Source organism: Mustela lutreola, chromosome 1, assembly GCF_030435805.1.
Source record: "Mustela lutreola isolate mMusLut2 chromosome 1, mMusLut2.pri, whole genome shotgun sequence".
NCBI classification, from domain to species: Eukaryota; Metazoa; Chordata; class Mammalia; order Carnivora; family Mustelidae; genus Mustela; species Mustela lutreola.
Window position 1 is genome coordinate 64,463,574 of NC_081290.1, and position 13,707 is coordinate 64,477,280.

At 45.8% G+C, this 13,707-nt stretch overlaps 1 protein-coding gene across 1 annotated transcript in view; it reads right to left on the reverse strand.

Moving 5' to 3' along the window:
- The window catches only part of LOC131815240 (epididymis-specific alpha-mannosidase-like), a 47,972-nt gene extending 36,735 nt beyond the window's left edge, over positions 1-11,237 (reverse strand). The window contains exons 1-2 of the mRNA XM_059147233.1: positions 11,100-11,237; positions 9,055-9,201 (exon numbers count right to left, since the gene is read on the reverse strand). Coding sequence (XP_059003216.1) covers positions 9,055-9,201; positions 11,100-11,237 — 285 coding nt within the window. The remainder of the gene's footprint in view (positions 1-9,054; positions 9,202-11,099) is intronic.
- Between the last annotated feature and the right edge of the window lie 2,470 nt (positions 11,238-13,707).

Sequence of the window (13,707 nt, forward strand, 5' to 3'; positions counted from 1 at the left end):
AGCTGCTATGACTTCTCAATTGACTTGATCATGTCAGGAATTACAGGCCAGGGATTTTAAGGAGTGGCCTCCTGCTTATGCTGTCTCATGATTGACTGGTAAGTATTTTTTCAAAGGTCTTAAAAATTTAAATTCAATTAATCATACTATTATGTATTATTAGTTTGAGAGGAAGAGGTCAGTGAGTCATCAATATTTTTTATATTTATTTTTTATTTCTTTTCAGTGTTCCAGAATTCAGTGCTTATGCACCACACCCAGTGCTCCATGCAATACTTGCCCTCCATAATACCCACAACAAGGCTCACCCAACCTACCACCCTGCTTCCCTCCAAAACTCTCAATTTGTTTCTCAGAGTCCACAGTCTCTCGTGCTTCATCTCCCCCTCCAATTTCCCCCAGCTCACTTCTCCTCTCCATCTCCCCCTTGTCCTCCGTGTTCTTCCTTGTGCACCACAAATAAAGGAAACCATATGAAAATTGAGTCTCTTTCCTTGACTTATTCCACTCAGTGTAATCTCTTCCAGTCCCATCCATGTTGATAAAAAAAAGTTGGTATTCATCCTTTCTGATGGAGGCATAATAATCACTGTATATATAGACCATGTCTTCTTTATCCATTTGTCTGTTGAAGGGCATCTTGGCTCTTTCCACAGTTTGGCGACCGTGGCCATTGCTGCTATGAACATTGGTACAGATGGCCCTTCTTTTCACTACATCTGTATCTTTGGGGTAAGTACCCAGTAGTGCAATTGCAGGGTCATAGGGAAGCTCTATTTTTCATTTCTTAAGGAATCTCCACACTGTTCTCCAAAGTGGCTGCACCAACTTGCATTCCCACCAACAGTGTAAGAGGGTTTCCCTTTCTCCACATCCTCTCCAACACATGTTGTTTCCTGTCTTGTTAATTTTGGCCATTCTAACTGGTGTAAGGTGGTATCTGAATGTGGTTTTAATTTGAATCTCCCTGATGGCTAGTGATGATGAACATTTTTTCATATGTCTCTTAGCCATTTGTATGTCTTCTTTGGAGAAGTGTCTGCTCATGTCTTCTGCCCATTTTTTGACATGATTATCTGTTTTGTGTGTGTTAAATTTGACTAGCTCCTTATAGATCTTGGATATCACCCATTGTCTGTACTGTCATTTGCAAATATCTTCTCCCATTCTGGGGGTTGCCTCTTTGTTTTTTGACTGTTTCCTCTGCTGTGCAGAAGCTTTTCATTTTCGCTTTTGTTTCCTCTGCCTTTGGAGACATGTCTTGAAAGATGTTGCTGTGGCCAGTACAAAGAGGTTATTGCCTATCTTCTCCTCTAGGATTTTGATAGATTCCTGCCTCACATTGAGGTCTTTTATCCATTACAAGTTTATCTTTGTGTATGGTGTAAGAGAATGGTTGAGTTTCAATCTTCTACACAGAGCTGTCCAATTTTCCCAACACTTTTCATTAAAGAGACTCTCTTTTTTCCACTGGCTTTTCCCCTCTGATTTATTGAAGATTATTTGATGTTAGAGTTGCGGGTCCATATCTGGGCTCTCTACTCTGTTCCACTGGTCTATGTGTCTGTTTTTGTGCCAGTACCATGCTGACTTGGTGATCACAGCTTTGTAGTAAAGCTTGAAATCAGGCAATGTGATGCCCCCACTTTTGTTTTTCTTTTTCAACATTTCCTTAGCAATTCGGGGTCTCTTCTGGTTCCATACAAATTTCAGGATTGTTTGTTCCAGCACTTTGAAAAATACTGGTGGAATTTTGATTGGAACAGCATGGAAAGTATAGATTGTTCTAGGCAGTATAGACATTTTAACAATGTTTGTTCTTCTGATCCATGAGCATGGAATGGTCTTCCATCTTTCTGTCTTCTTCAATTTCTTTCATGAGTGTTCTGTAGTTCCCCTCTACCTCTTTGGTTAGGTTTATTCCCAGGTATCTTATGGATCTTGGTGCTACAGTAAATGGAATCGATTCTCTAATTTCCCTTTCTATATTTTCATTGTTAGTGTATAAGAAAGCAACTGATTTCTGTGCATTGATTTTGTATCCTGCCCCATTACTGAATTGCTGTATGAGTTCTAGTGGTTTAGGGGTGGAGTCTTTTGGGTTTTCCATATAAAGTATCATGTCATCTGTGAAGAGAGAGTTTGACTTCTTCATTGCCAATGTGAATACCTTTTATTTCTCTTTGTTGTCTGATTGTTGTTGGTAGGACTTCTAATACTATGTTGAACAACAGTGGCGAGAATGGACATCCTTGTCATGTTCCTGAGCTCAACGGGAAGGCTGTCAGCGTTTCCCCATTGAAGATGATATTTGCTGTGGGATTTTCATAGATAGCTTTCATGAAGTTGAGGAATGTTCTCTCTATCCCTAACTCTGAAGCGTTTTAGTCAGGAACAGATGCTGTATCTTGTCAAATGCTTTTTCTGCATCAATTGAGAGGACCAAGTTGTTCTTCTCTCTTCTCTTATTGATTTGTTCTCTCACATTGATTGATTTGCAAATGTTGAACCATGCTTGCATCGCAGGGATAAATCCCATCTGGTCATGGTGGATAATCTTTTCAATGTACTGGGTTTTTTTTTTTTAATTTTTTATTTCTTTTCAGCGTAACAGTATTCATTGTTTTTGCACCGCACCCAGTGCTCCATGCTTTCCGTGCCCTCTGTAATACCCACAACCTGGTTCCCCCAACCTCCCACCCCCTGCCCCTTCGAAACCCTCATATTGTATTTCAGAGTCCATAGTCTCTCATGGTTCACCTGCCCTTCCAATTTCTCTCAACTCCCTTCTCCTCTCCATCTCCCCTTGTCCTCCATGCTATTTGTTATGCTCCACAAATAAGTGAAACCATATGATAATTGACTCTCTCTGCTTGACTTGTTTCACTCAGCATAATCTCAATGTACTGTTGAATCATATAGCTAGGATCTTGTTGAGAATCTAAGCATCCATATTCATCAGGGATATTGGTCTGAAATTCTCCTTTTTGGTGGGGTCTTTGCCTGGCTTGGGAATCAGGGTAATAATGCTGGCTTCATAAAAAGAGTCTGGAAGTTTTCCTTCTGCTTCAGTTTTTTTGAAACAACTTCAGGAGAATAGGTATTATTTCTCTTTGAAAGTTTGGTAGTATTCCCCCAGGGAATCCATCAGGTCCTGGGCTCTTGTTTTTTGGGAGGTTTTTGACCACTGCTTCAATCTCATTACTTGATATTGGTCTATTCAGGTTGTCAATTTCTTCCTTATTCAGTTTTGGAAGTTTATAGGTTTCCAGGAATGCATCCATTTCGTCTAGGTTGCATAATTTATTGGCATGTAACTGTTGATAATAAATTCTGATGATTGTTTCCATTTCCTTAGTGTTAGTCGTGATCTCTCATTCATAATTTTATTAATTTGGGTCCTCTTTTCTTTTTGATTAGTTTGGCCAATGGTGTATCAATCACATACTGGGTCCCAAATCAGGACTCAACCAATACCAAAAGATTCACATTATTCCCCGCATATTCTCAGACCACAGTACTTTGAAACTGGAACTCAACCACAAGAAAAATTTTGAAGGAATTCAAACACCTGGAAGCTAAATACCACCTTTCTTAAGAATGTTTGGATCAACCAGGAAATCAAAGAAAAACTTAAACAATTCATGGAAACCAATGAGAATGATGACACTTCTGTCCAAAACTATGGGATATAGCAAAGGCGGTCCTAAGGGGGAAATACATAGCCATCCAAGCCTCCCTCAAAAAATTGAAAAATCCAAAATACACCAGCTCTCTTTACACCTTAAAGAACTAGAGAATCAACAACAAATTAAGCCAACCCTATGCACAAGAGGGGAAATAATTGAGATTAGAGCTGAGATCAATGAGATAGAAACCAGAGATACAGTAGAACCATCAATGAAAATAGAAGCTGGGTTTTTTTAAATGTCATTAATATTAAATAAGATCTAGTGCTCATTATATCACATGCCCTCCTTAATGCCCATTATCCTGCTACCTCATCCCCCACCCCCTCCCCTCTAACAACCTTCAGTTTGTTTCCTTTGACTAAGAGTCTCTTATGGTTTGTCTCCCTCTCTGCTTCTTTCTTGCTCTATATTTTCCTCTCTTACCCATGCTCCTCTGTTTTGTCTTAAATTCCACATATGAGTGATTCATATGATAATTGCCTTTATCTGACTGATTGATTTCATATAGCATAATACCCTCTAGTTCCACCCACATCATTTCAAATGGCAAGATTTCTTTTTTTGATGGCTGAGTAGTATTCCATTGTGCATATATACCACACTTACTTATCCATTCACCTGTTGCTGGATATCTGGGCTCTTTCCCTAGTTTGGCTATTGTGGACATTGCTGCTATAAACAGTGGTTGCATGTGACCCTTTGGATCACTACATTTGTAATCTTTAGGGTAAATACCCAGCAGTGCAATTGCTGGGTCATAGGGTAGTTCTATTTTCAAATTTTTGAGGAACCTCCATGCTGTTTCCCAGAGTGACTGCACCAGCTTGCATTACCACCAACAGTGTAGGAGGGCTCCCCATTGTCTGCATCCTCATGAACATCTGTTGTTTCCTATCTTGTTAAGCTTAGCCATTCTGTCTGGTGTGAGGTGTTATCTCATTGTAGCTTTGATTTGTATTTTCCTAATGCTGAGTGATGCACATGTTTTCATGTGTCTGTTGGCCATTTGTATGTCTTTTTGGAGAAATGTCTGTTCATGTCTTCTGCCTATTTCTTGAATGGATTATTTGTTCTTTGGGTGTTGAGTATGATAAGTTCTCTATAGATTTTGGATACTAGCCTTTATGTGATATGTCATTTGCAGGTATCTTCTCCCATTCTGTCAGTTGCCTTTTGGTTTTGTTGACTGTTTCCCTTGCTGTGCAAAAGCTTTTTGTCTCAAAAAAAAATTTTTTGTCTGTTTTTTTATTGTGTTACATTAGTCACCATAAAATACATCATTCGTTTTTGAAGCATTGTTCCAAAATACATTGTTTATGTAAAACACCCACTGCTCCGTGCAATAAATGCCCTTCTTAATACCCACCACCAAACTCATGCATCCCCCCAACCACTCCCCTCTAAAACCCTCAGTTTGATGGAGTCCCAGTAGTTCATTTTTGCCTTTGTGCATTTTTGCTTTCCTTGCCTTTGGAGACGTGTCTAACGAGAAGTTGCTGCAGCGGAGGTTACAGAAGTTGGTTCCTGTGTTCTCCACTTTTGATGGATTTCTGTCTCGCATTTAAGGCTTTCATCTATTTTGGGTCTATTTTTGTGTATGGTGTATGGGAATGGTCCAGTTTCATTCTTCTGCATCTGGCTGTCCAATTTTCCTAACACCATTAACTGAATAGCCTGTCTTTTCTCTCTTTTTTTTTTTTAAGATTTTTGCTTATTTATTTGACAGAGAGAGATATCACAAGTAGGCGGAGAGAGAGAGGTGGAAGCAGGCTCCCTTTCAAGCAGAGAGCCTGATGTGGGACTCGATTCCAGGACCCTGAGATCATGACCTGAGCTGAAGGCAGGATCTTAACCCACTGAGCCACCCAGGCACCCTGGGATCTCTATTCTGTTTCATTGATCTATGTGTCTGTTTTTATGCCAGTACCATACTGTCTTGATTACACCTCTGTAATAGAGCTTAAAGTCTGGAATTGTGATGCCACTAGGCTCACAGAACGAGTCCAAAAGTTTTCCTTCCGTTTCTATTTTTTGAAACTCCTTTAGAAGAACAGGTATTAGTTGTTCTTTAAATATTGGTAGAAATCCCCTGGAAAGCCATTCAGCCCTGGACTCTTGTTTATTGGGAGATTTTTTTATTCAATTTCCTTCCCTGTTATGGGTCTGTTCAGGTTTTCTATTTCTTCCTGTTTCAGTCTGGTAGTTCATATGTTTCTAGAAATGCATACATTTCTTCCTGATTGCCCAATTTGTTGGTATATAGTTGTTCATAATATGTTCTTAGAATTGTATTTCTTTGATGTTGGTTGTAATCTCTCCTCTTTTGTTAATGATTTTATTTATTTGGGTCCTTTCTCTTTTCTTTTTGGTGTGTCTGGCCAGGGATTTATCAATCTTAATTCTTTCGGAGAATCAGCTCCTAGTTTTGTTGATTTGTTCTACTGTTCTTTTGGCTTCTAGTTCATTGATTTCTGCTCTAATCTTTATAAATTCTCTTATGCTGGGTTTAGGCTCTATTTGGTTTTCTTTCTCCAGCCTCTTTAGGTGTAAGGTTAGCTTCTGTATTTGAGAACTTTCTTATTTCTTGAGAAAGGCCTGTAGTGTTATATACTCCCCTCTTAGGACTGCCTTTGTTGCATCTCAAAGTTTTTGTTTCTAAATATTTTATTTATTTATTTATTTGACAGAGAGAGAGGAAGAGAGAGAGCAGAGCAAGAGAGAGGATATACAAATGGAGGTACTGGGAGAGGGAGAAGCAGGCTTCCCACAGAGGAGGGAGTCTGATGTGGGGCTCTGTCCCAGGACCCTGGGATCATGACCTGAGTCAAAGGCAGATGCTTAATGTCTGAGCCTCCCAGGTGCTCTGCATCTCAAAGGTTTTGAACAGTTGTGTTTTCATTTTTATTTGTTTCCATAAATTTTTTAAAACCCTTCTTTAATTTCTTGGTTGACCCATTCGTTCTTTGCTAGGATGCTCTTTACCTTCCATGTTTTTGAATTCTTTCCTTCTCCTCTCCATCTCCCCATGTCCTCCGTGTTATTCCTTATGCTCCACAAATAAGCGAATCCTTATGATAATTGATTCTCTCTCCTTAACTTACTTCACTCAGCATAATCTCTTCCAGTCCCGTCCATGTTGATACAAAAGTTGGGTATTCTTTCTAAATTTCCTCCTGTGAGTAATTTCCCATTTCAAAGCATTGTGGTCTGAACATTCACAGGGAATGATTTCATTTTTTTGGTACCAGTTGAGACCTCATTTGTGACCTGGTATGTGATCTATTCTAGAGATTGTTCCAGGTGTGTTCAGAAGAATGTGTATTCTCTTGCTTTAGGATGGAAGTCTCTGAATGTATCCGTGAAGTTCATCGGATCTAGTGAGTCATTCAAGGACCTTGTTTCCTTGCTAATCTTAGATGACCTGTCCATTGCAGTGAGGGAGTGTTCAAGTTGCCTACGATTACAGTATTATCTATGTGTTTCTTTAATTTTATTTTAATTGGTTTCTATAATTGGAGGCTCCTATGTTAGGGCATAAATATTTACAATGGTTAGATCTTCTTGTTGGATAGACACTTTAATTATAATATAGTGTGTCTTTCCTCAACTCTCATTACAGTCTTTGGTTTAAAATCTAATTTATCGGATATAAGGGTTGCCACCCCAGCTTTCTTTTGATGTCCATTAGCATGATAGATGGTTTTCCATGATTTCCATGATAGATAGATTTCCATGATAGATGGTTTCCCTCTCACTTTTTTTTTTAAGATTTTATTTATTTATTTGACAGACAGAGATCACAAGTAGGCAGAGAGGCAGGCAGAGAGTGAGGGAGAGGCAGGCTCCTGCTGAGCAGAGAGCCCGATGTGGGGCTCGATCCCAGGATTCTGGGATCATGACCTGAGCCAAAGGCAGAGGCTTTAACCCACTGAGCCACCCAGGCAGCCCCTCCCTCTCACTTTCAATCTGGAGATGAGTCACAGTGTAAAATGAGTCTCTTGCACACACAGCATATCAATAGGTCTTGCTTTTTTGGCTAATAAGTATTTTTACACTAAATGAAGGAATGGAGGGATGGAGACGGGGCAGTAGGGAGAGACAGTGGTAGTGAGTCCTGTGCAGTCTTTGGGGACTGTAGTTTCCATTTGTTTTCAGTACTGTCAGGGTCATGATTATTTACTCCAGGAGGATTGAATGGGCTCCTGTTGCATACTGTTTTACAGGGGCACCTACCACATCCCAGGCACTTTCCAGGCACTGGGGGGTCATAGGAACAAGTAGAGAAATGTCCCTGCTTCCAGGGAGCCATATCAAAAGTGGTCTCCCCAGGACTCTGGTGGGTCACATTGCCCCTCAAGGATGAGGAGAGACAGTTGGGTTTGGGGGTGTCAATGTAGAAAGCAGCCCACCCCCAGGACACCCTGAGATACCCGCTTCACTCAGACCTGCCTGGCTCAGTGTCCCACCTATCCTCTATCAGCTGTGCAACCACAGGCCATTCACCTGCTCTCTCTGAACCAGGACCATCTATGCAGCATGGAGTAACTTTCCCCACTATATACCCTATTGGGAGGATGTGGTGATGTGGACCGTAAGAAGTAGAGACCAGTGCCTGGCAGATGCCCAGTGCCCAGAGCATGCAAGGCTCCTCCTTATGACTCCACAAGGTACAGGTTCAAGACACCCCTCAGGTGAGATATGGTGACCTCTTCTCTTTACCTTCTCACTTTGCCACTTGGGCAGTCTCTCACCTCCCTGTCCCTCATGTTCAGTGACTGTTATGAAGGAAGGAGAATGCCAGGGAGAGGACCAGGTCTACAGTGTCCTCCAAGGTGCCCATGTCCCGCATTCATCAGAACCCAGGAGATCTGAGGAAGGGGAGGTCACTCCCATTTGCACAGGCAGGACCTGCAGCTCACAGAATGCACCCATGCCTGAGGTTGAAGTTTCAGGCTATCCCCCATGAAGACCTGCTTCCCAGGGCCTCTCTGAACCTGTGCCCCATGATGTCTTCTGCGGCCCACTTTAAATGCAGACAATGGAGCACCCTAGGCAGGGTGGTCAGCTACGAGCCACGGGCCATGCAGATGGTAGGTGAAGTGGGAGGTGGGGGTCTGAAGAGACTCCATTCCACACCTGACGAGTGCAGGGCTGACTTGTTAGGGCGCCATTTCACACCAAGAGCTACAAAGGCAGATAAAACCAAACCTGTCTTTTGGGCTGGGCTGAGCACAAACCTGAGCTAAACAAGTCATGTGAAGTGCCCAGTGCACCTGGTCTGGGAGTTTCAGGCCACACATCCTTGGACACGGAGCTTCCCTGCTTCGGTATCCCTCCCAGAGGCCCTTGCAGACCACAGTACCTGGCGTTTCTGCCTGTCCGAAGCGATGCCATCCCACCACAGTCGGAAGTATTCCTGCTCCACAGCAATGAAGCGGCGATGCTTCTGGAGCATGAGCTCCTGCACCACGGAGGTGTAGACATTGGAAGCATAGGCCCACGGACTTTCCTGTGGAGGGAGCACCCCATCACACCAGCACCCATGGAGGGTCCCAGAGGCTTGACCCCAAGGATCTAGTACTAAAATCCCAGTGGCACAGGGTCCCTGGGCCCCATCACTCCCTGTGGGTTTTTGTCCTGGGATCTTCCTCTCTTCCTCCTATACCACTTCAACAGAGACACACAGGGACTGCTCTGTGCTGGACATACAGTGCTGGCTGCCCTGAGACAGTGACATGGCTCTCTCCCCTCTGATGAGATCCTGCTGTTCTAGGGAGAGAGGTGATGTTCCAGACCATGACACAGGATGTGCCCAGGGGCTAGGGACACCTTCCCTGAGGGGGCACGGTAGCTGGTCCTGGTGTTCCAGACCATGACATATGACATGCCTAGGGGACATGATAGCTGGCCCAAGGGTATAGTAGGGAGGCATCCAATGAAGCCACAGGGTGACAGGGAGGTGGTCCAGGGACCCCACGGGGCCCGTCTGGGCTGAAATGAAGGGAGGTGATGATGAGATCTAAAGCTGAGAGGAGCTACCCCCAGCCCCCTCGATAGTCATGGGCATCAGCTGACCTGCCTCTCCCAGGCTGGAGGCTCCACAGGACCAGACATGGGTGTTTCCCATGTGTGTTTCCAGGCTGATACATGGTGTTGCCCAGAGTGGCTGCTTAATGAAATGCAAAGATCCCTGACCAGGGAGGCCTCAAAAATGGAGATCATTCCTGGGTTCCCTTAGGCAAGTCACCAACCCTTGCTGGGCCTGTTTCCTCTTCTACAACTGAGGGTGACAAGCATGCTTCCCCACCATAAGCCATCTCCGCAGGCAGCAGTGTCCCCGGAGAGGCTGCCCAGTGCATCCCAGGACTGGACTCCTCTGCCCCCACCTCCAGCGTCAGATCTCTTGCTGCTTCCCTCTCCCATTGAAGTCCAGCTGCCTCTCAGTAATATCCGCAGAATAGTTATTGTATCCCTAATCCCAGAGAGTGCTTGTTCTCTTCTGGGTTTCCTTCCTGTTCCCACAAAAGAGCTGGAGGTGGCCTGGGTGATAATATACAGTCACCTGACCCAGGATCTTGAGCAAATCTTGGTCTCTTCCTGCTCCTTTTCCTGCATTCATTCCTTCTTGCATGCATTCATTCCTGTACTTCTTCATATCTGCATTCATTCATTCCTGTGTTCATTCATTCATTCATTTGAACATTCATTCATTTATTTGATCATTCATTCCTGCATATTCATTTGAATTCATTCATCCCTGCATTCATTCACTCAATCAGCAATAGCTGGTGCACCTCTTCTGTCTATCAGGGTGGTGAAACCATGCCAGGAAATATAATGTATAAAGCCCTTGGCCTGTGAAGCTAGCTTTCTGGTGGGGACAAGGGACTGACACCAAGCCCCCTACCAAACGTGCATGGAAAGGAGGAGGGGAAAGGAATAGGGGTACACATAGGGATGCCAGGAAGGCCCCACCAGAAAGTGTCTTTTGTGGAGCCACACACAGGGTTGGGGGAGACTAGGCTTACTGGAGGAAGTCCTTCTGGGCAGAGGAAGCAGCCCATGCAAAGGGTCTGAGGCCTGTACCATCCAACAGAAGGGGGACATGGGGCTCAGAACAGGAACAGAGCCCACCCAAGGTGTCCCAGTCATGGACTGTGACCATGGCCTGAGTCAGGCCCATGTCTTTTCACCTGACTATCCCTAGCATGGATGGGGAAACTGAAGCCAGAGACTGGAGCCAAGCAGCCCAAGTGAGCCTCCCTGGTCTCCAGAGAGTTAGGTCATAACCCAGGCTACTCCCTTGAGGATGTCAGCCAACACCAGACTTCAAACCCACCCTGGTATCTGGCAGGGAAAAAGAAGCTGAGCTCCAGGGATTCTGGGGGATGCTGAATGGGCACCTACCTGCACAGTGTGGATCCAGACCACATCCATGTGACTGTGGGGAACCACAAAGACCCTGATGGGCTTCATGGGCTGGGCCACCAGGAACCGCAGCAGCACCAGCTGCGTGAGCACGGGAAGCCAGAGGGGCGGCCACATCCCAGTGGCAAGTGGGCAGGGGCAGCTGCTGGCCGTAACTTGTTGTCCACTGGCGACTGGTCCCCTAGCAGAGAACACCACTCCTGACCCATGAGGAGGCAAGGACAGGAGCAGGAGGAGTGGCACTCACAGCAGTGTTGTCACCTGAGCCAGAAGAGGGGGTGGCCCCTGGACATCACCATTCTGTGCTCCGCCCCCATCAGTAGTGTCTGGGCATTGATGTCAACTTTTTAAAATTTATTTTATTTAAATACAATTATTTAACCTATAACATGCTGTCAGTTTCAGAAGAGGAGTTCAGTGACTCATCAGTTGCATATCACACCCAGTGATCATCACATCATGTGCCCACCTTGATGCCCATCACCCAGTTACCCCATCTCTCTACTCACCTCCCCTCCAGCAACCCGCAGTTTGTTCCTAGAGTTTTTCCTAGAGTCTTTTGGTTTGTCTTCCTCTCAGATTTCATCTTTTTTTATTTTTCCATACCTTCTGCTATGATCCTGGTTTTTTTTTTTTCTTAAATTCCACATATGAGTGAAATCCCATGATAATTGTCGTTCTCTGATTGACTTATTCCACTCAGGATAAACCAGTGCTGTCCACTTCTCAGCAGATTCCCAAATATCATGTGCCCCAGAGCGGTGGTCATGGTGTGCTCTCCCCTAGAGCTTCGTCTGGAGGAAGCCAGCAGCGACGTCACGGGTCAAGCCAGCCATCTGTGCAGGGGACATGCAGGGAGGAGCTCTGTCCTGCCCACAACCGGCACCAGCTCAGCAGCCCTGTGAGCTAACCACCAGCAAGTCGCTCCTCTGGCCCAGCCTCAGCTTCAGGAGTCCGTGCTGAACCCTCACTGCAACCTCAGGAAGGACAGGGAGCCAGAAACACCCAGCTAATCACTCCTGAATGCCTTGCCCCCAGAAACTCAGGTGCTAATGGGTGTTTAAGGCTGCTTGAAGTCACTAGTCCTCAAAACAATGCGAATTCTCTCTCCCCAGTGTCCAGTCAGTGACCAGGAGCCACCTGGGGGAAGGGATGGAGGAATCCTTTCCATAGGGTCCTGCTGGACCCTCTCAGCCTCCTTCCTCCCGGGACAAGCTCTCCTTCCATCAGAGGGTTTTGGGTTTGGAACCTGGGTCAGGTCTGGAACCTGGGCAAGGGATCCAGATTTGTCATTAGGGTGGCTACCCTTAGCATCCTGACTCATCGATCCTAATAGCCCCGGAGAGGCCATGCAGACGGTGTGTGGTTCACCTGTCCATCTGTTTCCCTGCGAGGAGTGCCATGTACTGTCACCTCCATGGCTCGCAACGGTCCCATGCCATTCTAACCTCCACATGTTTCCAGGAATCCACCTGACCTTGCTTCTGATGGCTGCGTGCAGTCACCTGGCCTCTTGATTCTGTGTCCTGTGACCCCCTGAGCCAGCAGCCCACACAGATCTGCCATGGTCTCAATCATCAGCCACTCCTGGAGGGAGCCTTCCATCTCTGAGCTCTCGGTGATGCTGAGCTTGGTGATACTTGGGATGCTTGAGAAATGGGAGTGTCCTCTAGGCCTCCTGAGAGCACTGTCCCCCGGAGGGTTCTCACCTTATAAACCATCATCCCGAACACCCATGTCCACCTGTCTGAATCTCTGAACCCTCTTCTTCCTTCTGTCTGGGCACCTCCTCTCCACATCGTGTGGGCATCACTCTCTCCACCCTCCTGAGCTGCTTGTGTGAGCTGCAGCCCCTGCATGATGGTCCTCATGGCGGCGGCATCGTCTCCTGGAACTGCCAGCATGAGATGTCACAGCCTGGGCTCCAACTCTGGACGTGTGTTCATCAGGTTCTAAAGGCTGGAAGCTCCCAGGGCTGGGGACAGGGTTGGGGTGGCATGTGACCCTGTCAGAGCCCTGGCTCTCCCCAACTAGGCGGCTGGCATTGGCTGCCCAGAAAGGCTGCCAAGGAGGAATGGAACTTTCTGGCAACAGACTTGGGTGGGCCCAGCCGTAGGAAGCTATTTCAGTTTCTGGATTCTGTGGCTTCAGTCACTAATAGCACATTGTTGTTAGGAACAAGCCAGTGGGACACGTGTTTTCCCTGCTTCAGTGAGATGCCCCCAGACACCGCACATTTGAGTCAAAGCTCTGGAAAAAGAACAGAGGGTGCCAGCAGCTCCCTGGTGGCAAAGGGAACATGTCCTTAGTGTCACACCTGGGTTCTCTGGCCTGTGACTCCTGCTTTGGCCACCACTGCACATGAAGGTGCCCAGGACTTGTTCTGGGCAATTAGAAAAAGGAACATCCTGAACGTTCTTTGTGGGTCTGTAGGGGTTGCGGATGGGCAGCCCGCACCATGGCCCAATGAATTCTTGTGAGCTCAGTGTTATCCGTCCTCTGGAGCAGCTGGGACAGGCCTGGAGGCCTAGGTTGTTTCATGGTCAATGGGCCTGGGAGCTGCCTCCAGTGCCAATGACCTCCCTGG